General features: G+C 45.4%; 1 protein-coding gene across 1 annotated transcript; it reads left to right on the forward strand.

The window, feature by feature from the left end:
• Positions 1-9471: 9471 nt before the first annotated feature.
• Positions 9472-10419, forward strand: LOC102947485 (olfactory receptor 52M1-like). Its single transcript, XM_037889569.1, has one exon. The coding sequence runs from the start codon at positions 9472-9474 to the stop codon at positions 10417-10419; it is 948 nt and encodes a 315-aa protein (XP_037745497.1).
• The last annotated feature ends 16325 nt before the right edge of the window (positions 10420-26744 follow it).

Genomic DNA, 26744 nt, shown 5'->3' on the forward strand with positions numbered 1-26744 from the left:
CATTAAGGATTGGCTGGCAGCGTGGTATTTTGGATAAGATCCAAATATACTGACCTGGTGACAGGGCTGACTCTTTGGGGTCAGAAGAACATTTTGAATATATGAGCAGAGTTTTTTTTAAGAAGCTTCTCACTCTATTGGACCTAGGTGCTGATTGGGAAACAGAGAACTTGAATGCAACCCGAGGACTGTGTGATTTCTTTTCTTACTTCTTGATAACCAGTGTGGGGGATCAGAAGCACCATTTGTGACTGTTTGGGGAGTTTAATTTCAGTGTTACCCACCAGTCTTGGGAGTATCTGCTCTCCCTTTTGCAGCCAGTCCTGACCTCTGCATTTCCATTGAGGGCTGCCCTAGGCACACCAGGTCACAAGTGTGTTGTTTGAAGTGTAAAGGGAAATCTGCTCAGGAACAGGGGCTGGTGCATTGTCCTTTCCACATTGAGGGTGGGGGCACACTGGGTAAGAAACTTACACTGGTCAGGCTTTGGACCAGGGTTGGGAAGACACAGAGATCAGCTATGAAATAGCTGCTGGGAGAAGACACACCTCTTATTCCAGACAGCACAGATCACTGCTCTCTAGGTCCCAGTGCTGGGATTGGGGATCACAAGGAAAGCATGAAATGGGAGTTGGTGGATTTTTTGCTTGAGCATAACCCTGGGGTTGGGAAGCAGCTCCAGAGAGGGCTATTCAGTATGCAAAGTCCCCTTACATCCTCACCTCACCAAACCCTGGAAAACCACGACAGCAAAAATGACCTCAGACTGAGATCCCACACTGAAGGGAACACTGAGGGGAAATGAACGTCAGTAATTAAACACGTGTTAAGAGTCGGGGAGGATTTGAAAGACACAATGTGTTTTGAACAAAGGAAACTGTCCAAGCAAAAAATGTGTTATAATAAAAATACTTGAAAATGCCTACCTGTGATAAAAGATTTGGTGGGGGTGTTAAAAGATAAAGAATTTGGTACAGGTGGTAATTCCTATGAAAAGGTGTAATATGCATGATATTAGGAAAAAGCTTTTGGACAAGCTAGGAGTAGTAAACAAGCAGCCCTATGGGGATAGTGCTTCTCACTAACACCTGTAAACAGGCTCAAATCTTGTCACAGCAGGGGAATCTAATAAACCTGGTCTACTGTGTGGAAGAGGAAACTGATGCAGACCTCTGTGATTAACGCTCTGGCAGTAAACTAAGGGGGGAGGGGTGAAGTGCAAAGCAACACCCATACTTACCACAGTGGTATGATTATGATATGTATATCATGTAAGATATCAATGGAAACATTATGATTTCCTGAATATGGTTACCTTATCTGTATGCATGTATTATTTTTGAACCTATAGTTATGAATATTTCTCTGTACCAGTATTTCAAATGTGTTTGCTCCTGGGTAACACCCACAGGGTAAAAAGAACAGGAGTACTTGTGGCATCTTAGAGACTGTCATAAATATAAAGAGAAGGCTAAAACCTTTAAAATCCCTCCTGGCCAGAGGAAAAACCCTTTCACCTGTAAAGGGTTAAGAAGCTAGGATAACCTAGCTGGCACCTGACAAAAATGACCAATGAGGAGACAAGATACTTTCAAAGCTGGACAGGGGGAGAAACAAAGGCTCTGTGTGTGTGTGAGAGATGCATTTGCCAGGAACAGAAAGGAGTGAAGTCTTAGAACATAGTAAGTAATCTAGCTAGATCTGCGTTAGATTCTGATTCCTTTAAATGGCTGAGAAAATAAGCTGTGGTGAATGGACTGGAGATTCCTGTTTTTTGTGTCTTTTTGTAACTTAAGATTTTGCCTAGAGGGATTCTCTCTGTTTTGAATCTGATAACCCTGTAAGGTATTTACCATCCTGATTTTACAGAGGTGATTGTTTTTACTTTTTCTTCTATTAAAATTCTTCTTTTAAGAACCTGATTGCTTTTTCATTGTTCTTAAGATCCAAGGGTTTGGGTCTGTGTTCACCTATGCAAATTGGTGAGGATTTTTATCAAGTCTTCCCCAGGAAAGGAGGTGTAGGGTTTTGGGAGGATTTTGGGGGGAAAGACGTTTCCAAGTGGGCTCTTTCCTGGTTATATATCTGTTAGACGCTTGGTGGTGGCAGCGATAGAGTACAAGGGCAAAAGGTAAAATAATTTGTACCTTGGGGAAGTTTTAACCTAAGCTGGTAGAAATAAGCTTAGGGGGTTTTCATGCAGGTCCCCACATCTGTACCCTAGAGTTCAGAGTGGGGAAGGAACCTTGACAGAGACTAACAAATTTATTAGAGCATAAGCTTTCGTGGGCTATGGCCCACTTCATCGGATGCATAGAATGGAACATATAGTAAGAAGATAGATATATACATACAGATAAGTTGGAAGTTGCCATACCAACTGTTTTCAGAATAACAGCCGTGTTAGTCTGTATTCGCAAAAAGAAAAGGAGGACTTGTGGCTAGACTAACCAATTTATTTGAGTATAAGCTTTCGTGAGCTACAGCTTACTTCATCAGATGCATAAAGTGGAAAACACAGTGAGGATGTTTTTATACACACAGACCATGAAAAAATGGGTGTTTATCACTACAAAAGGTTTTCTCTCCCCCCACCCCACTCTCCTGCTGGTAATAGCTTATATAAAGTGATCACTCTCCTTACAATGTGTATGATAATCAAGGTGGGTCATTTCCAGCACAAATCCAGGGTTTAACAAGAACGTCTGAGGAACAGTGGAGGGGGGAGGAATAAACAAGGGGAAATAGGTTACTTTTTATAATGACTCAACCACTCCCAGTCTCTATTCAAGCCTAAGTTAATTGTATACAGTTTGCAAATACAAACTGTGAGAGGCTAATTAGTTCAGATGAGCTATTATCAGCAGGAGAAAAAAAACTTTTGTAGTGATAATCAAGATGGCCCATTTAGACAGTTGACAAGAAGGTGTGAGGATACTTAACATGGGGAAATAGATTCAATATGTGTAATGACCCAGCCACTCCCAGTCTCTATTCAAACCCAAGTTAATGGTATCTAGTTTGCACATTAATTCAAGCTCAGCAGTTTCTCGTTGGAGTCTGTTTTTGAAGCTTTTTCTGTTACAAAATTGTCACCCTTAAGTCTTTTACTGAGTTGTCAGAGAGGTTGAAGTGTTCTCCTACCGTTTTTGAATGTTATGATTCCTGATGTCAGATTTGGGTCCATTCATTCTTTTGCGTAGAGACTGTTCCGTTTGGCCAATGTACATGGCAGAGGGGCATTGCTGGCACATGATGGCATATATCACACTGGTATATGTGCAGGTGAACGAGCCCCTGATGGCGTGGCTAATGTGATTAGGTCCCATGATGGTGTCACTTGAATAAATATGTGGACAGAGTTGGCATCGGGCTTTGTGGCAAGGATAGGTTCCTGGGTTAGTGGTTCTGTTGTGTGGTGTGTGGTTGCTGGAGAGTATTTGCTTCAGCTTGGGGGGCTGTCTGTAAGTGAGGACTAGTCTGTCTCCCAAGATCTGTGAGAGTGAGGGATCATTTTTGCGGATAGGTTGTAGATCCTTGATGATGCACTGGAGAGGTTTCAGTTGGGGGTTGAAGGTGACAGCTAGCGGCGTTCTGTTATTTTCTTTGTTGGTCCTGTCTTGTAGTACGTAACTTCTGGGTAATCTTCTGGCTCTGTCAGTTTGTTTTTTTCACTTCAGCAGGTGGGTATTGTAGTTTTAAGAATGCTTTGTCTTTAGCTAGAGAGGAAGATCCAACCATGCTTGCCAGCTACAGAGGGTTAGTAACTTGAATACTGGTGGACACAGAGCCCCTGCTGGGCTCAGACAGGAGAATTCGTTCAGTTTCATTCCAGTGCTTAAAAACCCAGGTACACTGCACCAGACAAATACCCACATTGAGCCAGAGGAACAGGCAGTGAGTTCAGCTGTGGGAATTCAATTCCACCTAGGAGAGACTCGGAGGAAATGAACCGAGAGGGAGAGAACAAATCCAATGCAAACACTAATCCAGTCTCTATCCTGCCTATAGCATCCCCCCCCACACTTGTTCCATGGCAGCTTTGGGGTGGGAGGTGGAGGGCTGGGTCCTCAGGAAAGGCTGCTGGCTGCCCTCTATCCACAGGAACATCCTGTTGGTGTTGCTTTTACTGAGTCTCTTCCCCCAAAGTGCTCTCCGTGATTGTGATCCATTGGCAGGTTTCTGAGTGGAAGCAGTAGTGGAGTCCCAGGAGCGGGGAGCTCACAAACCCCAGCTAGTTCTGAGAACCTCGGAGTCACCTTGAGAGGATGGCAAAGGCTCAGGCTCCCTCTTCCAGCCTTTCCTCTGCATCCTACCCAATGAACAGTCCCTGCCAGAGCGGGATTCCATTTCCCCCTTGGTGTGATGGAGAGACCAAAGTTACGAGAAGGAAGTCGGGACTTCTGGGTTATGTCTGTCAACCTGCCACTCATTATCTGTGTCTCCCTGTGCCTCAGTTTACCTGTCTGTATAATGGGGATATGTTCATAGTGGCTTTCATTTGCAAGGTGTTTTTAAGATCCTTCAATTAAAGGTGCTACACAGGATGATGATAGTTACTGAGGAGAATTACTGATCTCTTATCCCTTAGCAACTTCCCCGTGTGCCTGCCGAAAGTGTTTGTGTCTCCAGATTTGTCTGTGTACTTTCTACCCAGCCATCCTGGGCTTTTACAAACCCCATAGAGATCTAGGCATTGTAGTAGTTTTCTTCCTAATCAACTATAATTGTTAAATATACACAAATACACAGAACAGCCAATTCCTCTCTGACTCAGCAGAGAGCCCAAGAGTTCTCCTCTCCCTTTGGGAAGGTCCCTTAATTACTGTTTACTCATAAAACTAGATGAAGAGAAAAGAGGTGGAGGCAGGCTTGTGTCCAGCCTGTTTACATCCAGATGCTGCTTCTCCCCTCGAGGCAGAGTGATCCCCCCTGGGATTGCACAGAGCTCTATTATAAACCATGCACATACCAGTGTTGGCTCTGTGCGTGGGATGCCGCAGCAGATGCTGGGCTGAGAGGCGTGTGGGACACGACTACCTGCGGGGGATTCCCGGGAAGGACACTTTCATCTCAGGATTCACAGGTACTATCTCTTGCTGAAGAGTCACCTGCTCAACAAACCCAGTGTAACATGGGTGTGGTGGGATAGAGAGTACGTCTGTGGTTCTTTGCGCTCTGCACAATCATTAAACATCCCAGGGCCCTTGCCATATGGGATGAGTGCCCCGACTGATGGCCTCCAGCCCAAAAGTGGCTGCATTTCAGTGGCACAGGGGATCCTTCAGGAGGAAAGGTGTTAGTAGATGCACAATAGAAGACCAAATTTGGAGGATGTGGTCCGTACTTTGCTCAGGCCCTACTGAGGCAAAACTCTCTTGGAGTTAAAACTAAGACCTGAGGAGCCAGCTATGTTAATGCACAGACACTGTTGCATCCTCCTTTTCCATTTCAGGGCTCTGGCTGCGACCAGGTGGGTGGAGGAGGGGAAATGCTGAGGGTTGTAGTCTGACTTTTATCTGCTGGAAAGCATAGAGGTGGAAGAGCTCCCCACTGGAATAATTGTAAGCATTTTTCAACATGGGCGAGACATCTTGACTCCGAGCTCCATTCGAGAAGTCGGCTGAACTGGTATGCCTGAAACTTTCAAAAAACCATTCAGCCGGAAGCTGACAACCAGTGTGGGAAATTTCAGTCCAAACTGTTAAAGTTAGGCAAACTTATCAGCAACTGAAAATAAGGTCTCCTCATTGGAGGTGTCAGACAGCCTTAATTAAAAGTGCTGACACTATCACCACCTACAATGGCTAATCCATTTGTGAATCCCATTCAGCTACGCTCTTTGCTCCAGTAACGTCAGTAGCAAGGAGTTCCACAGGCCAATTATGGATTATGTAAACTATTTTCTTTCATCAGTGTTATACGTTCAGACTTTCAATGTATCTGAACGTTCCCTTGTTTGTGTGTTGTGAGACAGAGTAAATATAAACGCCTGTTCGACTTCCTTTATTGATAAATTCCTGGGGTTGAATGTCAGAAGGCAGCCTAAGATCATCCATTCTGACCTCCTGTATAACACAGGTGATTAAATTTCACCTAGTTACCCCTGTGTTGGGACCAATACCTTGTGTTTGACTCAAACCTGGTTTATACTAGGATTTTAGATCATAGAATCATAGAGCCACAGGGCGAGAAGGGACCGCAAGGGTTATCCAGTCTAACCCCCTGCCGAGATGCAGAATGTCTAAACCATCCCAGACAGATGACTTTCCAGCCTCTATTGGAAAACTTCCATTGCAGGAGCTTCTATGACCTCCCACGGCATCTGTTCCATTGTCCTACAGTTCTTACAGTTAGGAAGTTTTTTCTAGAGATATCATCTAAATCTGCTAGCCTGCAGTTTGAACACACTGACTCTTGTCCCATTGTCCCGCCAGCTGTGGTAAGAAAGAATAACTTTTCTCCATCTTTTTTATGGCACCCTACTCCAACTCACCACTCCCCCGTTTATGTATCCAAGGATTGCATCACCCTTTCTGGCCACAGGATCACATTGGGAGCTCACAATGAGTTGGTTTTCCATGGGGACCCCTAAATCCTTTTGCAGGTTCATAATACAGTGCCCTAGTCTATGGGTCGTGCCTGCTTTCCCTGTTCTGAGAAGGTCACTTTGCATTTGACAGCACTAAAACATTTTGTTTGCATGGGCCCAGCTCACGAAACGCTCCAGATCAATCGGTGTGCCTGCCCTGAGCTCCTCATTGTAACCACGCTGCCAATCCTTGGGTAGTCCGCAAATTTTATCTGCAGTAATTTTCTATTTGCTTCCAGATCATTGATGTAAATATCAAACACCACTACAAAAACCTCCATTGACTGACAATGGCCCCCTGACAACGGCTTTCTGACCTCCATCAGTTAGCCAGTTTTTAGTCCATTTAATGTGTGCTCTACTGATATTGTATACGGTTCATTTTTTATCTGACTGTTTTCCTCAGTAAATCAAATGTCTCAGAGAGATTGAAAGTGCACTCTCATTAAAGGACAAAATTGGGTTTATTTGACAAGAACAGTTTTCCATAAACTGTTTTGTTGACTGGCATTAATTATATTCTTAGACTTTTGTTTGAACTAATCCCCTACCAATTTGTGGACGATACCAAGCTGGGATGGGTTGCAAGTGCTTTGGAGGATAGGATGAAGATTCAGAATGATCTGGACAAACTGGAGAAAGGGTCTGAAATTAATAGAATGAAAATCAAAAAGGACTAATGCAAAGTACTCTACTTAGGAAGGAACAATCAGTTGCACACATGCAAAATGGGAAATGACTGCCTAGGAAGGAGGACTGCAGAAAGGGATCTAGGGGTCATAGTGGACAACAAGCTAAGTACGAGTTAACAGTGTAATGCTGTTGCAAAAAAATCAAACATCATTCTGGGATGTATTAGCAGGAGTGTTGTAAGCAAGACACGAGAAGTATTTTTTCCGCTCGATGCCGTGCTGATTAGGCCTCAGCTGGAGTATTGTGTCCAGTTTTGTGCTCCACATTTCAGGAAAAGTGTTGACAAATTGGAGAAAGTCCAGAGAAGAGTAACAAAAATGATTAAAGGTCTAGAAAACATGACCTATAAAGGAAGATTGAAAGAACTGGGTTTGTTTAGTCTGGAAAAGAGAACACTGAGAGGGGACATGATAACAGTTTTCAAATACCTAAAGGCTGTTACAAGGAGGAGGGAGAAAAATTGTTTTTCTTAAGCTCTGATGATAGGACAAGAAGCAATGGGCTTAAATTGCAGCAAGGGAGATTTAGGCTGGACATTAGGAAAAACTCCCTAGCTGTCAGGGTGGTTAAGCACTGAAATGAATTGCTTAGGGAGGTTGTGGAATCTCCATCATTAGATATTTTTAATAGCACGCTAGACCAACACCGGTCAGGGATGGATCGGTCAGTTTGTAATTCTGGTGTTCATAACTCTAAGGTTCTCCTGTAGATGCTGTTTAACATCCTTCTTGCCTGCTAATGGACTGGAAAGTGTTTCACCACCTCAGGTGATATGAGTTCATTATACGGTTTCTTTCCAAATGCAGAACAAAACTATTTCTTGAACCATTTCTTCCTTTTCTGCAACATTAACAAATTTCCTTTCTCCCACTAGTAATTGGCATAAATCTTTTCTAGGATTTCTTTTGTTCTTAAAATACTTAATGGTCTCCTTTTGGGGATCCGTAGCTTTGCCAAGCATGGGTTTTTCCCTGATATCTTTAACGTCTCTTATCAGTTTTCATAAGTTCTGATTTGTATTGCTTGCTATCTATTTTTCCTTTTCCCCATTCGTTATACACTGCTACTCCCCCCCAACCTCCCAATTGCTGCCTTCACTTTGCCACTGACGTGGCTTTTTATCCAAACTCGCACACTTTCTTGACTCTGGAATTGTGACTTTTTAGCTATCTAGTAAACTATCCTCAAAGAAATTCCAAGTTTCATTCCCATTTTTCTGTCCACATTTTTCCTCTAAGTCAGATTTGCTGATAATTTGTCTCAGCTCTGGGGATTAGACCTTTTGAAGCATTAAGTATCCAAAGATATTACTGCTTGGGAACTGTTCTCGGTCCATTTGAATGAATGAATTGAATGAATCACTTCCATTCTTTCTTTGTCTCTTCCCAAAACTAAACAGTCCCAAACTTTTCAGCCTGTCCACATATGCCAGCCTCCCCCATTCTCACAGTCTGTCTCAGAAACCCTGTTTCTATTGGCTACATCCTTTAATAGAGACTGGGTGACCAAAACTGAATTCATGTCCAGAGCAAGTTATTCTCCATCCCATTACTGAGGCATCTGAACATTGTCTTTGTTTTGGCCATGTCATAAATATAAAGGGAAGGGTAAACCCCTTTAAAATCCCTTCTGGCCAGAGGAAAAAATCCTCTCACCTGTAAAGGGTAAAGAAGCTAAAGGTAACCTCTCTGGCACCTGACCAAAATGACCAATGAGGAGACAAGATACTTTCAAAAGCTGGGGATAGGGTAAAAAAAAGGGTCTGTCTGTGTGATGCTTTTCCCGGGGACAGAACAGGAATGGAGTCTTAGAACTTTTAGTAAGTAATCTAGCTAGGTATGTGTTAGATTACAATTTATTTAAATGGTGGAGAAATTAAGCTGTGCTGAATAGAATGGATATTCCTGTCTGTGTGTCTTTTTGTAAATTAAGGTTTTGCCTAGAGGGATTCTCTATGTTTTGAATCTAATTACCCTGTAAGGTATTTACCATCCTGATTTTACAGAAGTGTTTCTATTTATTGTTACTTCTTTTTTACTGTTCATATTAACATTGACTCTCCTTCCAGGCATTTGTACTGCAACCTTCACCCTAGACCCTGGGCACATACAGGAAGTCAGGGGGACATACGGTACATGCAGGAGACACCATTCTGCCTCAGAGTTGGACACCTTCTCCCCTACTCCATGTCAGATTCCAACACAACCGACTTCACCAACCCCTCCACCTTCATCCTGATGGGCATTCCTGGCCTGGAGGCTGCTCATGTCTGGATCTCCATCCCCTTCTGCACCATATATGTATTAGCTGTCTTGGGGAACTTCACCATACTGTTAGTAGTGAAGACGGAGCCGAGCTTCCATGGGCCCATGTATTATTTCCTCTGTATGCTGGCTGTCACCGACCTGGTCCTCTCCACATCCATCCTGCCCAAAATACTGAGCATCTTCTGGTTTAATTCCAGAGAGATAGATTTCCATGTCTGCCTCACCCAGATGTACGTCATTCACTGCTTCTCAGCGATGGAGTCTGGGATCTTCGTGGCCATGGCTTTTGATCGCTACGTGGCCATCTGTGATCCCCTGAGACATTCCACCATCCTGACAAACACTGTGGTAGCCAAGATCGGCTTGGCCGTGGTGTTACGTGGAAGCATTCTCTCACTGCCCTGTCCAATCCTGGCGAGGCAGTGGCCATATTGCAGAACGAACATCATCCCCCACTCGTACTGTGAGCACATAGCTGTGGTGAAGCTGGCCTGCGCCGACACCAGCGTCAGTAGTTACTACAGCCTCTCTTTTGCATTCTTGATGACTGGTCTGGACGTGTTTTTTATTGCCATGTCCTATATCCAGATCCTCAGGGCCATCTTCAGCCTCCCCACAAAGGACGCCCAGCTTAAGACTTTTGGGACCTGCAGCTCGCACCTCTGTGCCATCTTAACCTTTTACATCCCAGATCTCTTCTCCTCCCTCACACATCGCTTTGGCCGCAATGTGCCTTGGCATTTCTTCATTCTCAGTGCCAACGTGTACCTCGTGGTGCCCCCATTGCTACATCCCCTCATCTATGGGGTGAGGACCAAAGAGATCCGTGACAAGCTGCTCCAGCTCTTCACTCATAAAGAGGTGTAAATGTTTCTCCTGGTGCTCTGGTGCTCAGAACGAGCCCCGTGCAGAGCTGACTGGTGACTTGGTTCTGGGCCCTTGTCAAGGTTCCTCCCCCACTCTGAACTCTAGGGTACAGATGTGGGGACCTGCATGAAAACCTCCCAAGCTTACTTTTACCAGCTTAGGTTAACACTTCCCCAAGGTACAAATTAATTTCACCCTTTGCCCTTGGAATTTCCACTGCCACCACCAAACTTTAACTGGGTTTACTGGGAAATATAGTTTGGACACATCTTTCCCCCAAAAATCCTCCCAACCCTTGCACCCCACTTCCTGGGGAACGTTTGGTAAAAATCCTCACCAATTTGCATAGGTGACCACAGACCCAAACCCTTGGATCTTAGAACAATGAAAAAGCATTCAGTTTTCTTACAAGAAGACTTTTAATAGAAGTAAAGGAATCACCTCTGTAAAATCAGGATGGTAGATACCTTACAGGGGAATTAGATTCAAAACATAGAGAATCCGTCTAGGCAAAACCTTAAGTTACAAAAAAGACACACAGACAGGGACAGTCATTCTATTCAGCACAGTTCTTTTCTCAGCCATTTAAAGAAATCAGAATCTAACACATACCTAGCTAGATTACTTACTAAAAGTTCTAAGACTCCATTCCTGTTCTATCCCCAGCAAAAGCAGCAAACAGACAGATACAGACCCTTTGTTTCTCTCCGTCCTCCCAGCTTTTGAAAGTATCTTGTCTCCTCATTGGTCATTTTGGTCAGGTGCCAGCGAGGTTACCTTTAGCTTCTTAATCCTTTAGAGGTGAGAGGATTTTTCCTGTGGCCAGGAGGGATTTTAAAGGGGTTTACCCTTCCCTTTATATTTATGACACGCCCCCCAAATCTCAGCTAGGGTGAAACGCTGGCTGGGATTTCTTCCTGGAGCTCTAGGAAAAACAGAGTTAATAAGACACATTCATCTCTAAATATACTACCAAGTACATAAAGACTAAGAATATTTTCCACATCTGAAGGACGCTTTTAACCAGTTGACTCTGGGAAACTTCCACAGGAGAGTGCATCAGCCACTTTGTTAGACGCTCCTGGGATGTGTTGGATGTCGAAATCAAAATCTTGGAGAGCTAAACTCCACCAAATAACTTTTTTGTTATTTCCCATGGCGGTATGAAACCACTGTAGTGCAGCATGGTTGGTTTGCAGGTGGAAACGCCGTCCCCAAACATATGGGCGTAGCCTTTCCAGGGCGTAGACAATGGCGTAACATTCTTTTTCACTGACTGACCAGTTGCTTTCCCTCTCAGACAGTTTTTTACTGAGAAACACGACAGGGTGGAATTCTTGATCCTGTCCTTTCTGCATTAAAACTGTTCCCACACCACGCTCGGACGCATCTGTGGTCACTAGGAACGGTTTGTTAAAGTCTGGGGCTCTTAGTACAGGGTCAGACATGAGTGTCACTTTAAGGTGGTTAAAGGCCTTCTGACACTTTTCAGTCCACTGAATGGCATTTGGCTGTTTCTTTTGGTTAGGTCTGCCAGTGGGGTGGCGACTTGGCTGTATTGCAGTACAAATCGTCTGTAATAACCGGCCAAGCCTAAGAAGGATTGAATGTGTTTCTTTGACTTTGGGACAGGCCACTTTTGGATAGCATCCACTTTGGCCTGTAGGGGGCTGATAGTTCCTTGACCCACCTGGTGTCCGAGGTAAGTCACTCTGTTTAGGCCTATTTGACACTTCTTAGCCTTAGTCTTTGAGCGAATAAGGGAGGTCTTAGTCCTGCCTCCCTTATTCGCTCAAAGACTTTTTGTAGATGTTCCTGGTGTTCTGCCAAGGAATCCGAAAATATGGCCACATCGTGAAGGTAGGCGACTGCATATTCTCTTAATCCCGCTTGGAAACCATCTACAAGTCTTTGGAAGTTGGCGGGTGCGTTTCGCAGCCCGAAAGGGAGGACATTAAATTCATACAGCCCGAGATGTGTGGTGAAGGCTGAACTTTCCTTTCAAAACATAGAGAATCCCTCTAGGCAAAACCTTAAGTTACAAAAAAGACACACAGACAGGGATAGTCATTCTATTCAGCACAGTTCTTTTCTCAGCTATTTAAAGAAATCATAATCTAGCACATACCTAGCTAGATTACTTACTAAAAGTTCTAAGACTCCATTCCTGTTCTGTTCCCGGCAAAAGCAGAAAACAGACAGCCCCAGACCCTTTGTTCTTCTCCCTCCTCCCAGCTTTTGAAAGTATCTTGTCTCCTCATTGGTCATTTTGGTCAGGTGCCAGCGAGGTTACCTTTAGCTTCTTAACCCTTTACAGGTGAGAGGATTTTTCCTTTGGCCAGGAGGGATTTTAAAGGGGTTTACCCTTCCCTTTATATTTATGACAGCCCTCTTCACTGAATCACTGACTGGACAGTGAAAGAGATATTAAACCTTTTCCTGGCCTTACTGTGCTGTGTCAGTTTGACAATCTGGGGAATCAGTCTCACTTGTTTGCCACTTTTCTAATTGCTGGTAAATGGACCCTATAACTCCGCTCGAAACCCCACCTCTTCTGCCAAGACTCCACCCCTGCTTTCCCTCTTCCCCCTAAGGCACGACCCCTGTCATTTCCACCTCCCTGCTGGAATGTAGCTATTTCAGATTTTTTTAGGGTGGCAACGTGATTCCAGGGTTGCCTTAGGCTCTTGAAAATTCTAGTTTACTGGCAGATAAATTAGCAAATAGCTGACAAGAGCACTGTATCTAAGTCCTATATGAAAGAAAGAAAATGAAATAAGTATTTGACCCACTCATATCTAAAACCAATATGTTCTTACATCTTGTAGCAAGTCACATAAGAGACACTGGTTAGGTTTAAAATTTATTTATATATATATATACTTTGTTACTAACTCTGTAGAGACAGAGACCCTGTCAGGACTCCTGGATTCTATCTCAGCTGTGGGAGAGGAGTGGGGTCTAGTGGGTTACCATGGGGGCAGATTCATGTGGGTTCTATATAAAAACATCAGAAGGGCCATATTTGGTAAGATCAATTGTCCATCTAGTCCAGTATCCTGTCTTCGGACAGTGACCAATTCCAGGTGCTTCAGAGGGAATGAAGAGAACAGGCGATTACCAAGTTATTAGCATCACCCACTCCCAGCTTCTGGCAAACAGAGACTAGGGACACCATGCCTGCCTATCATGGCTAATAGGCATTGATTGACCTATCCTCTATGAACGTACCTAGTATTTATGGGAACTCTGTTACCATTTTGGCTTTCACAACCTCCCCGGGCAAAGAGTTCAACAGGTTGACTGTGAAGAAATGTTTCCTTTTGTTTGTTTTAAATCTGCTTCCTTTTAATTTCTTTGGGTGACCCCTAGTTCTCATGTTATGTAAAGGAGTAAATAACATTTCCTTATTCAATTTTTCCACACGTGTCATGATTTTATAGACCTCTCTCATATCCCCTTTTAGTCATCTCTTTTCCAAGCTGAAAAATCCCAGTTTGTTTTAATCTCTCCTCATGCGCAAGGTATTCACGGCGTTAATCATTTATGTTGCCCAAGATAGCAACAAAATTGCTTTCACAATGCTTTACTGGTTACACAGAATCCAAAAGGCAGTTCCCTTAAAGCAACCTAGAACCCAGAAAGCCAAGTCAAGTATAATGATGATTATGAAATTCTTGTTCATCATAAACAAGTTCTACCAATCCCAAAGGATCAGACACATCCTCTCCAAGGTCAAGGAATGTTTCAGATATTACCCAAATACACACTTACAGCCAATTCTTATTAACTAAACTAAGATTTATAAAAAGGGAAAGAGAGAGAGTATTGGTTAAAAGATCATTATACATACAGACATGAATAGAATTCTTATGTCAGTTTCATAGTAGAGAGGTGGGCTTTGTAGCCACATAGAGTTCTTTCAGAATTAGTCTATATAGTCAAAATATTCAATATCAGGGTAGTTAAGTGTGTAACTGGAGACCACAGTCTTGTGACTCAAGCTTCCCCTGATAAAGCTTAAGCAGATCTGAAGTTAAAAGGATCAGGTCCCAAGAGCCCTTTACACAATTCCTGGGCAGCACAGCAGTCCTTGGGTGAACAATAAGCTTTTGAAGTCACCTTCTTTTTCCTAAACATCACCTGTAATTAACTATCTGGATTAACATAAGGTAATTATCCATTAAGCAGTTCATAGACAGTTTACCACAAACTTTAAAGAGACAATGTGTGGATGAGATAATGGTGTTGGGAAGAGGGTTTTTTAGGAACTGGGGAAACATTTGGGAAAGAAGGTGTTGGGGGTAGAATTTAGAGAGAGGGATGGATCGACTCCGGAGGCTGGATGGTTCAGTCTAGGTACCACTGTTTATTGCATCAGAGGTGTTACAAGCTTGCAAGTGACCATAATATAATTCAATTTAGCATCCTTGTGGCAGGGAAAACACTACAGAAGACGAACATTTTAACATTTAATTTCACAAGGGGGAATTACACTAAAATGGGGAAGTTGGTTAAACAGAAGTTAAAAGGTACAGTGCCAAAAGTGAAATCCCTGCAAGCTGCCTGGAAACTCTTTAAAGACACCATAATAGAGTGTAACCTCTTTTTACGAGAGGGGCCTCTGAACTTTAGTGGGAATGTTCCAGTTGGGAAGATCCTGTGTGCTGTAATCTAGCTTTAGAAACTACAACTCCCATGATGCCTGGGGGAAGAGCAAAAGACTCCCTCTTCCAGGGAGTGCAGAAGGGAGCGGGCGGTGGGCTCCGGTGCGGGAGAGCACTGTCTACACCAGGAGCTGCTGCTTTGAGCCTGCTGGGGCTTTGATGGAGCAGGGAGCCTCAGGTGGCTTCCCTGGGGCCAGGGCAGAGACTGTTGCTGTGCCGGGAGCTGAGGGAGGTGGGGGCTGCAGTGAAGGTCTGTGAGTAACCCCCACCCTTATTTGGGAGAGTTCTTGCAAGTGTAGCCCCTCCACCCTCCTGTTCACTGGCCCAGTGTGAGGTTGTTCAGGATAGGGGACGCCTATCTGGTGACTTTTTACACAACTTTGGGGACCTGGGCCTGAGGATCCTTTGTGTGCTCTGCGTTGTGAGTCAGTGTGCGTTCACCTCAGAGCAGACCTGCTCAGACAAACCACCGGGAACCAGGCTTTATTCTGTAAAGAACCTAGAACAGGATCCCAGTCCAGCAGCCTCCTCTCTGCTCCCCTGCTCCATGCTCCCAGCTCAGCCAGGGCTGAGACCCCCTGCTCAGGGGTGGCAGGTTTGTAGAAATTTTGGTGGTGCCCAGAACCTGCCCCTCCCCAAACTCTGCCCCACACCTGCCCAAGTCTCTGGGAGGGACTGTGGGTGTGGGAGGAGGTCTGGAGTTCAGGACCTGGGCTGGGGCAAGGGATTGGGCTGCAGGAGGATTGCAGGGTGCAGGGTGCAGGCTCTGGGAGGGCGTTTGGGGATGGGAGGGGGCAGAGGAAGCAGGTGCAGGTTCTGGGAGGGAGTTTAGGTATGGGGGTGTGTGGAGGAAGGGAGTGCAGGGGTGAAGGCTGTGGGGTGAGGCTGGGGATGAGGGGTTCACAGTGCCGGAGGGGGCTCAGGTCTGAGACTTGGGGTTGGGGTGCGGGGGCGCAGGCTCTGGGGTGGGGCAGGGCCAGGGATGAGGAGCTTGGGGTGCAGACAGGCTGCCCCAGGGCTCGGGTCAGAGAGGACTCCCCCACTCTGCTCCCCACTGGCAGCAGCGAGCTCCGGGTGAGGGACCCCTCCTCTCCCCCCCAGCACACTCACTCTGCACATTTCCTAGGGCCCCTCTCAGGTCCAGAAAGCCCCCTCGCCTCCCCTGTGGTGTCCCCTATACTGGGTACCGGGGGGGGGGGGGGGGGGGCTGCCATCAAGTGTGGCCTCCCCTGCTGCTGCCCCTCACCGTAGCCTCACTGGGGGTGGGGTATGGGGCTTCCCCTTGCCCAGTGTGGGGCAGGAGTGGTGGCTGCAGGGGGCAGGGGGGGTAGATTACAGGTCAAACACTCACCGAAGCCCCAGCAGCTGCTCCGGTGAGTGAGGTCCACTGTAGTTGATCAGGTCTCCCGCTGGAAGCCCCCTCGGCGTCTCCTCCTGGTGGGTGCCGGGGCAGGGGAGGGCTGAACTCAACTCCAAGAACAGTAACCCAAAAGCTACCACCTAATTTTGAGTCTTTCTTTTTCTCAAGAAGGACCTCGAACAGCAACTAAAAAACTGCCAACAGGGGACTTCTTCTTTAAAAGATGCTCTAAAGAGAAAAGGAAAAGGAAAATCCTTAAAATGAACATTTCGATTAATTCTGTACATTCCAAAAGTTGTAACTGTTTTTTCTTGGATTCATAGACCCATAGGGTGAGAAGAGTCTGCAAGGGTCAGCTAGTCTAACCCCTTGCCAAGATGCAGGATTCTTCTTTGTGTAATTAATAAAAGGCCAGCATATATTTTATGGTGATTGTTAAAGCGGGAATTGTCAGCTGTAACTTTATGTGAAACCCTGCACTGCACTTAACTGTTTAATATTGTCACAGTAAAACAAGGGTTTTATTAACCCCTTCAACCCACTGAGCACCTACTTTCCCCTCACGAACACAGCTGAACAAATGGGTAGGGTGGTAAGGACCTTAGCTGAGAGAAGAAAGTATCTGATGTTAGGGGACCCAGCTGTTGACCAATAGGGATGTCTTGTGAGTAGGGAAGACAGAACTTGTGTGGGAGATGGACCTCATCTGTGATATTGACTCCCAGGGGAGGTCAAAATGGCCACAGGCCTCACCATGCTGAAAACTTAAAGAAAACGGCTCTTTAAATTAGCTCTCAATAACCCCCCTCTCTCTCTCACTTCCCCTCAATGCCCCCAAAAAGCCAATATGTTAATCTAGGTAGTTCTTCTACAACTTTGGAAGGAAGAGAGAGAGGAAGAGAGAAAACATGTAACTGTTATTTTAAATAGGTGGCATTCTGAATCTTCTGTGCTGGAGGATCTCTAAGCAGATAGACAGAGGAGATTTAGCTTTGTGCAGGACTGGGGTTAATTGTTCTACCTCAGATGGTTGCAGCGCAGTCCTTGGCATGCAGCAGAGGAGCCCTCTTGCTTGACCTAGAGGGTTGTTTGTCATAGGCTGGATGTTCCCAAACTATGATCCAGGAACCACAGGAAGTCTGAAAAATACGGCCCAGCAGTCCACAGAGAGCTGGCTGCTCACATCACTGGATTTCCTCTTACTTTCCAGCTACTAAATTGTAATTGGTAGGAAGATAAAAATACACAGCATACTTTCCCAATATTGCATTTCCATGCCACTCATTGTTTTAGTTATCTTAGTGGTATATTATTATCATGAAGAAAACAGAAAGTGCCCCAGCAATCAGCTGATGGGAACAGGACAAGGTGGCATTTGCTCAGCAGTAATTCATCCAATAGACCCCTAATGTCACATAAGCATTGAATCATAACTAATCCACTATACGTCTCAGCCATTCCAGCCATTCTGTTCTGATTGCAACATGGCTATAGCCATTACTGGCCAGGGTGGATTTACAATCCTGAGACGTGATAAAGCAAACTAAGTCCACATTTCCAAGATCCCAGTGTGGATCAGAGAGTAGAATTTGCCCATGTCACAAATGCAAGCCAGTGAAGAGAGACTGAAAGGTCCATGTGTTCAATCACATCCACAAACCACTGACCCATACAGAACATGCAGGCGCCTCTGTCATAAAGAGGAGAGCTAGGAAACCTGCAGGGTCTGCCTGAGGGACAGGGGCATTTAAACTGAGCTAATGTTCCCCCAACAAGTCCCAGGAGATTCAGACATAGGATGCATCCCTTTCTAAATATCCAGAAGAAGACAAAAAATCAGCCCCCCACTGAATAACCCAGGTCCTTGTTAGTTAAAAGTTGAATCAAGCTCTGAGATAAGGCTTCCCAAATATTTTGCTGGCATGGAACCCATTTCAATTAACTGTTTCTTCCTGAGACCCCAGACAGCACGGACGATGCTGTTTGGAAGAGCAAAATGGCATCTTCCACATAGTGTGACTTTGTGTGTACATTGTCTGTGAGGTCACACTGTGCTAAGGATGCCATTTTGTAGAGCAAAAAGGCGTTCTTCAGGCATCCTGATCTTTCATGCACCAACCCAAAGGGAGTTTAGGTTGGATATTAGGAAAAACTTCCTAACTGTCGGGGTGGTTAGGCACTGGAATAAATTGCCTAGGGAGGTTGTGGAATCACCATCATTGGAGATTTTTAAGAGCAGGTTAGACAAACACCTGTTACGGATGTTCTAGTTGGTACTGGTCCCGCCACGAGTGCAGAGGACTGGACTTGAAGACCTCTTGAGGTCCTTTCCAGTTCTGTAATTCTTGATCCTATACCTGCAAGGTGATGCTGTGCAGATCAAAATGGTGTCCTCCATACACTAGGGATCGCCACAGCCCTATCTGCTCATAGCGTAAGCCACAGTTTGTAAACCACTGCCCTGAGAGCATCTTGGGCTGGGACCCTTTGGATTAACCTTCTAATCAAGGCACGTTCAAGGTCACTGACCTACCTTTGAGTGGCCTGGCCCCAGCATATCTAAAAGGACCTAAATCCCAAGGACGAAGACCTGACCCCCATGTTCCTCAGTCTGAGTGGAACTTTCTACCAAGAGTGAAAAGCTCATTTAGACCTTTCCCAGGGGCCAAGCCCAGGCTGTGGAACAAAAGGACCACTCCCATGAGAACTAAGGACCACTCCCAACCCTCCCCACCTTCCGCTCCAAGTGCAAAGTGCACTTCTTCAACCAGCCGTCTCTGGTATAAACACTGGCTCTGTGGGCATCGGAAACCCCCAAACCCTATCAAAACAAACACTCCACACACCGTCTTCCCCCTGAAGAGCTCTGTGTAAGCTTGGAAACTTGTCGCTTTATCAACATATATTGGTCCAATAAAAAGTATCCCCTCATCCACCTTGTCTCCCTAGATGTTAGTCATGTCACTTAACACACATCTGGAAGGTACTCAGCTAGTGTAGAGGTGAAGGTGGGACAAGAACATGAATCGACTAGAACAAAATTCCAGACATATGGCTCTCAGAGCTCGGCCCCCGGACCCTGAGCCTGCCCCTCTCTGAGCCCTCCTGGCCAAGGGACAACCTGCCCAGCAGGGAGCCCTTCCCATGCCCCAGCTCTGTGCTTCCTCTACTATTGCATAGGACAGGTGCTGATAACGAGGAACATTTCTGGACTCCAAAGCCCTGCACTGACCCAGCTCCTGCTCATCAGAGAGGGGCTGCTGAGAGCAGCAGGAGGGTCTGGAGAGTCTCTGTGCCATGTCAGAGGAGCGCTGGGCAGGGAGGTTTATAGGCATCGCTGGGGGATCCCAGCAGGGTTTCTGAGAAGCCGCAGCTCAGGAGAGAGCTTGAGACAGACAAACAGCCCCCTGTTTTCCCCTGTGCCTGAGCATACAGTGCCCCGAGGGAGCTGGGGAAGGGGAGGCGTCAGGGACAAGCAGAGACAATGGGAAAATCTTCTTGCAAAAACATCAGAAGCAATAAATTGTTTTCCACGGGTTGTTAATTTGGGGGATTTCGTTCAAATATCACTACACCAGGGAGGGTCCTGACTCCTGATTCTTTGGGAGTCTACTCTGTTTTATGGCCTGTTTTGATTGTAGGGGAGGGTTGGATCCCACGTCCCTTCTGATTGCTTCTGTCCCTCATTTTTAAGAGGCGTGGACCAGGTTCTGCCCTCAGAGACATGGGGCAACTCCCAACACGGTTAGCAAGAGCTGCACACCATGGCTGATGGGGTGGGGGGACAATTGTACTGGTTCCCCAAACTCAGGAGCACCACAAAATGTTTGTAATATCTGCATAAATACAGTGAAATGACAGTGTGCGGGGCCCAGGAAATAGGATGTACCATGTCCCCTAAATTTCTCTTGACAGGCCTGCTGCAAACTGACCAGGGGGCCGATCTGCACTTCTTTAAAGCAAATGGCTTGTGGCTGTTACTGGTAGCAGTTGCATAGTGGAAATGTTTCTATTTCACAGCACCAATAATCCAGCAGTTATGTCAGATCTCTGTGTCCCATGAGGGCTGCCCAACTATGTCCAGATTCTGCCCCCATAGATCTCAATGCTGTCTGTGTGTGAGATGTGTTGTGTCCCCTGGGTCTGTATGGTTCATAACTAATGTTTCTATAGCAGCCTCCCACCGGACAGGTTACAGAGCAGGTTGCAGGCTGCAGCAGGTTTATGGGAATCGCTTCACCCATTGCATAAGTGCAGCCAGCTGTAGTGTGAAACAGGCACGTTGCTTCCACCTATCTACTCCATCTATCCCTCTCTCCACGCAGCCCTCTCTCTGCCTGCCTGCCCCGCACTGCACAGCCAGGGTTAAGGAGATGAAGTGGAAAAGGACTGCACAGCCAGGTGAATTTACAAGGGAATCCTTCCGGAGATATGAAGTAATTCCTCTGGTTGAAATTGAACCAGGACAGCAGGTCCAATCCTCCTCACACCTTCATAAAGTGCCAAGGGATCTTTGATAGCCACAAGTGTCCAACCCCTCAGTTTTAGGTCTCACAAACCCACTGAAACCCCACCAGGTGAGTAGGCTGGGGTGAGTCCAGGGAGAGGAGAAGTCAAGAAAATTGATATGATTGGTATTAGTGAAACCTAGCGGAACAACGCACAACTGGAACATTAATCACTAGACATGATCTATTTAAGAAGGATACAGTGGCCGGGGCAGCCCTCTACATTAAAGATGCCATTACTTGCTTTGGAGTTATTGATACTTCAAAAGGACAGGACCAAGAACATAAGAAGACCCATGCTACAGTAAGCCACTCTTAGCCTGAAATCAGATGTCTGCAAAGTCTTTTTCACCAATTTAACTAAATGAGTTTAAAACCACACCCTTTGTTAATACAGTGCATCCCCATGTATACATGAGCCCTGTCATAAATATAAAGGGAAGGGTAAACCCCTTTAAAATCCCTCCTGGCCAGAGGAAAAATCCTCTCACCTGTAAAGGGTTAAGAAGCTAAAGGTAACCTCACTGGCACCTGACCAAAATGACCAATGAGGAGACAAGATACTTTCAAAAGCTGGGAGGAGGGAGAAAAACAAAGGGTCTGTGTTTGTCTGTATGATGCTTTTGCTGGGGACAGAACAGGAATGGAGTCTTAGAACTTTTAGTAAGTAATCTAGCTAGGTATGTGTTAGATGATGATTTCTTGAAATGGCTGAGAAAATAGCTGTGCTGAATAGAATGAATATTCCTGTCTCTGTGTCTTTTTTGTAACTTAAGGTTTTGCCTAGAGGGATTCTCTATGTTTTGAATCTAATTACCCTGTAAGGTATTTACCATCCTGATTTTACAGAGGTGATTCTTTTATACTTCTATTAAAAGTCTTTTTGTAAGGAAACTGAATGTTTTATCATTGTTCTAAGATCCAAGGGTTTGGGTCTGTGGTCACCTATGCAAATTGGTGAGGATTTTTACCAAATCTTCCCCAGGAAGTGGGGTGCAAGGATTTTGGGGGGAAAAGACATGTCCAAACTACGTTTTCTCAGGAACCCAGATAAAGTTTGGTGGTGGCAGTGGAATTCCAAGGGCAAAGGGTAAAATAGTTTGTACCTTGGGGAAGTTTTAACCTAAGCTGGTAAAAGTGAGCTTGGGAGGTTTTCATGCAGGTCCCCACATCTGTACCCTAGAGTTCAGAGTGGGGAAGGAACCTTGACAAGCCCCAACCTCTACTTTGCACCCAGTGACCCTGGAAAACCCAGGCCAGGAGCTGGTCGAAGTTCTCCTAGCATGCGCAAAGCCACTAATATGTATCGCTTGGATAATGGACAGAACTCTGCCCAAGGCTCATTCATTACAGGCTGAGTTGCGAATGCTGGTGTGGTTAGCTCTGATGGTGTGGAGTAAAGTTACCAAAAAGGTTCCTTAGAGCAAGGCGGGCTACACCTGGAGGTGTAATTCCCATCTTGGGCAGATGCACCCGCACTAGCTCTGACCCAGCTCGCTCACTACAAATAGAAGTGTAGCTGCCGTGGTGCGAGCAGTGGGACAGGCCAGCCTCCCAAATACACAGCTAGGTGTTCTGATGGGCTTGAACTTGGCCCCTCACACCACCACGCCTACCCTGCTGTGTTTAGCATGCTCATTTTATCAGAGCTGGGAGCGACGTCTCCAGCTGCAATATCGATTGCACATGCACACTGTGCCAGTCCTTTATCAAATTTGCTTCTGCCTAAAGGGAACCTGCTCCCAGGGTCCTCTGCAGCCATCCAAGTCAGTCATGTCAAGTTATGCTCCCTCCAAAAGGACTGGCAGTGACGCCAGCCACAGGTCTCCTGAGCATATGTGGGGCTCAGATCGGCATTTCCAGGTACTCTGGCAGGGCAGTTCCGCTCTAGCTGCGAATCCTGTAAAAAGAAACTTTAGACACAACAGAACCACTCCATCTGAAGGGTTTGCTCTTCTCACATGAATTTATTGCTGGAACTGGTGCTGGCCTGACAGCCCTGGAGAAATCTTATGGGGGTGTCAAGCTACAATCCCCCATGCCATTGAAATAGGCTTCATCTCTGACTGACAGAGGCTGCCTCTGAGGGGCGCTGGAACCAGGTGCGGGGGCCATGGTCCATCCACTTTTTGCCACAGGCCTGGCCTTCTTCTCCTCCGTATCCCTCTGAGGTCTCATTCCCCTGCCAAGTCAGAAGCGAGAGCTTGACCGGGGAGCCCGGGCCCCTCCATCTCCCCAGGGTTTCTGGCTTGCCAGCGGAGCGGGACCTTGGAGGGAAGAGTAGGGGCAGTGCCCCCCCCCCCCCCCTTTAGGAAGAATCTGTTGCCTCTCTGCTGAGATTCCCCCCAGGGGAATAATTAGCCACCACTGTTCCACAAGTATCAGGGCTGAGCCATCCAAAATCCATTATCCATATGAATGGTCCTCACATCACATTCCCTTCCCTCCCCCTAGGACACAATGCACGGTGAGTAAGAACGGTTCCACGTAGGTCTCTCTTTCAGCTGGCTGCAATGCGCCAGATCTCAGGCTGCATTAAATGGGTACAACTCGAATAGCTCCCTGCCCATTTATACCAGTTCAGGGCTGGGTCTGACAGCTAACAAAGCAGAAGAGTCTATTTTCAGGCAGGTATTTTGTGGACTGTTCTTACTACATCTAATGAGAAGAGTGCAGAGAAAAGGGAACAAAAAGTGCTTTGAGCCCTCATTCACAGCTAAAAGCCTCTGTAATGAGTGTTGATTGGCTGCAGTGCAGGAGCCAAGAATAGGACATTTGTGACTCACTCTTCGTGTGGCATTAGCACAGGACATGTGAAGAACTAATGCTGAGAAAATGCCACCTTGTCATGGCATTTTATTGCTACGTCGTTTATTGTAACCCACCTCTCATTTTAACCACTCTGCCAATCTTTGGGTCGTCTGCAAACTTTATCTGCAGTGATTTTCTATTTGCTTCCAAATCACTGATGAAAATATTGAATAGCAGACCAAGAACTGATCCCTGCAGAACCCCACTAGAAATTCCCCCATTCGCTGACAATGGCCCATTGACAACAGCTTTCTGAGATCTGTCAGTTAGCCAGTTTTTAGTCCATTTTACATGTACTCTACTGATATCAGGAGTACTTGTGGCACATTAGAAACAAACAAATTTATTAGAGCATAAGCTCTCATGAGCTACAGTCCACTTCATCGGATGCATAGAATGGAACATACAGTAAGAAGATATACATATACATACAGAGAAGGTGGAAGTTGCCATACAAACTGTGAGAGACTAATTAATTAAGATGAGCTATTATCAGCGGGAAAAAAAAGGTGCGAGGATACTTAACATGTGGAAATAGATTCAATATGTGTAATGACCCAGCCACTCCCAGTCTCTATTCAAACCCAAGTTACTGGTATCTAGTTTGCATAATAATTCAAGCTCAACAGTTTCTCGCTGGAGTCTGGTTTTGAAGCTTTTCTGTTGCAGAATTGCCACCCTCACATCTTTTACTGAGAGAACACTTCAACCTCTCTGGCCACTCAGTAACAGACTTAAGGATGGCAATTCTGCAACAGAAAAGCTTCAAAAACAGACTCCAACGAGAAACTGCTGGGCTTGAATTCTTCTCTTCTGCAGACTAAACAATCCCAGTTCCCTCAGCCTCTCCTCATAAGTCATGTATTCCAGTCCCCTAATCATTTTTGTTGCCCTCCGCTGGACTCTTTCCAATTTGTCCACATCCTTCCTGTAGTGTGGGGCCTAGGACAGAATGGCTGATTAAGCATCTGTGCACCCAGGCACCCTTCCTGTGGCTCAGGCTATGAGACGGAACAGGGAAGCAGTCACGCAGCTGACCTCTCAGGATAGACAGAGGGGTGAAGGAGTGTAACCCGATCCAGGTCCCGATTTTTCAGGACTTTGTCCCTCACGTGCTTGTGAAAACTAACTCTGTCTCTTTAAGACAGGATGTGGATGTCTGTTAAAATGCTAATGATCCACCTGAAAGAAGGGAGGAGGAGCAGCTATGAAAGAACTACTGGGAGAAAACACACTTCTCAGCCCAGATCACAACTCTCTAGGTCCCAGTGCTGGGAGTGGGGATCACAAGGAAAGCATGAGATGGGGATGGGTGGATTTTTTGCATGGGCATAACCCTGGGGCTGGGAAGCTGCTCCACGGTGGGCTAGCCAACATGCAAAGTCCCCTTAGATCCTTACCTCACCAGACACTGGAATACCAAGACATCAAAAATGACCTTAGACTGAGATCCCACACTGAAGGGAACACTGGGGGAAAAGGAAAATCAGTAATTAAACACATGTTAATGTTCAGGGAGGACTGAAAGACACAAAGGGTTTTGAACAAAGGAAACAGTCCAAGCAAACAGTGTCTCATAATAAAAATACTTGGAAATGCCTACCTGTGATAAAAGATTTGGTGTTATTGTTAAATCTCATGATGCAAAGTTTGTTGCTAATGCTAAACATTATAACAGAGAATTTGGTACTGATCGTAAATCATACAAAAAGGTGTAACATGCATGATTTTTGGGAAAAGGTCTTGGACATGCTTGGAGTAGTAAACAAGAAGCCCTATGGGGACACTGCTTCTCAGCTAATACCTGTAAAGAGGCTCAAAGCTTGTCACAGCAGGGAAAACAAAATAAACCTAGTCTGCTCTGTGGAAGGGGAGACAGGGGCACACCAGCTGATTCCATTGGTGGATATCTTTATTGCATTATCACCAGTTGGAAAAGCACAATGTTTTGCAATGCTGCACAGATTCAAAGCGATGTTATCTAAAGACCCACAGATGACACACTTTCTGACTTTTGACATCACTAGGCTGATCTACAAAGTGTTCAAGGGTATATAAAATTTGCAAGTACACCTGTGGGTACAACAATGTTTTGCATCTCGTCCTAGCTGTATGTTAAAAACATAAAGAGTGCCTTACTCCATGTTAGTCAATGACCAACACTCCTGAAGTAAACTAAGGGTGAAAGTATGACATTCTGCATCCCAAAGCAACATCACGGTACCCCATACTTAACAGATCTATCATAGAATCATAGGACTGGAAGGGATCTCAAGAGGTTATCTAGTCCAGCCCCCTGCACTCATGGCAGGACCAAGTATTACCAACCCTGACAGGTGTTTGGAGATTTTTAAGAGCAGGTTAGCCAATAATGGAGATTCCACAACCTCCCTAGGGAATGTAGTCCAGTGCTTAACAACCTTGACAGTTAGGAAATTTTTCCTAATGTCGAACCTAAATAACCCTTGCTGCAATTTAAGCCCTTTGCTTCTTGTCCTATCCTCATAGGTTAAGAACTATTCTTCTCCCTGCTCCTTGTAACAACCTTTTATGTACTTGAAAACTGTTGTCATGTCCCCTCTCAGTCTCCTATTTTCCAGACAAAACAAAACCATTTTTTTAAATCTTCCCTCATAGGTCATGTTTTTTAGACCTTTAAACATTTTTTGTTGCTCTTCTCTGGACTTTCACCAATTTATCCACATTTTTTCTAAAATGTTGTGTCCAGAACTGGAGACAATATTTCAGTTGAGGCCTAATCAACATGGAGAAGAGTGGAATAATTACTTCTCATGTCTTGCTTACAACACTCCTGCTAATACACCCCAGAATGATGTTCGCCTTTTTTTAAATTTGTTTTGTTTTGTTTTGCAACAGTATTACACCGTTGACTCATATTTAGCTTGTGGTCCACCATGACCTCCAGATCCCTTTCCACAGTACTCCTTCCTGGGCAATGATTTTCCATTTTGTATGTGT

The sequence above is a fragment of the Chelonia mydas genome, chromosome 1 (assembly GCF_015237465.2).
Source record: "Chelonia mydas isolate rCheMyd1 chromosome 1, rCheMyd1.pri.v2, whole genome shotgun sequence".
In the NCBI taxonomy this organism is placed as follows: domain Eukaryota; kingdom Metazoa; phylum Chordata; order Testudines; family Cheloniidae; genus Chelonia; species Chelonia mydas.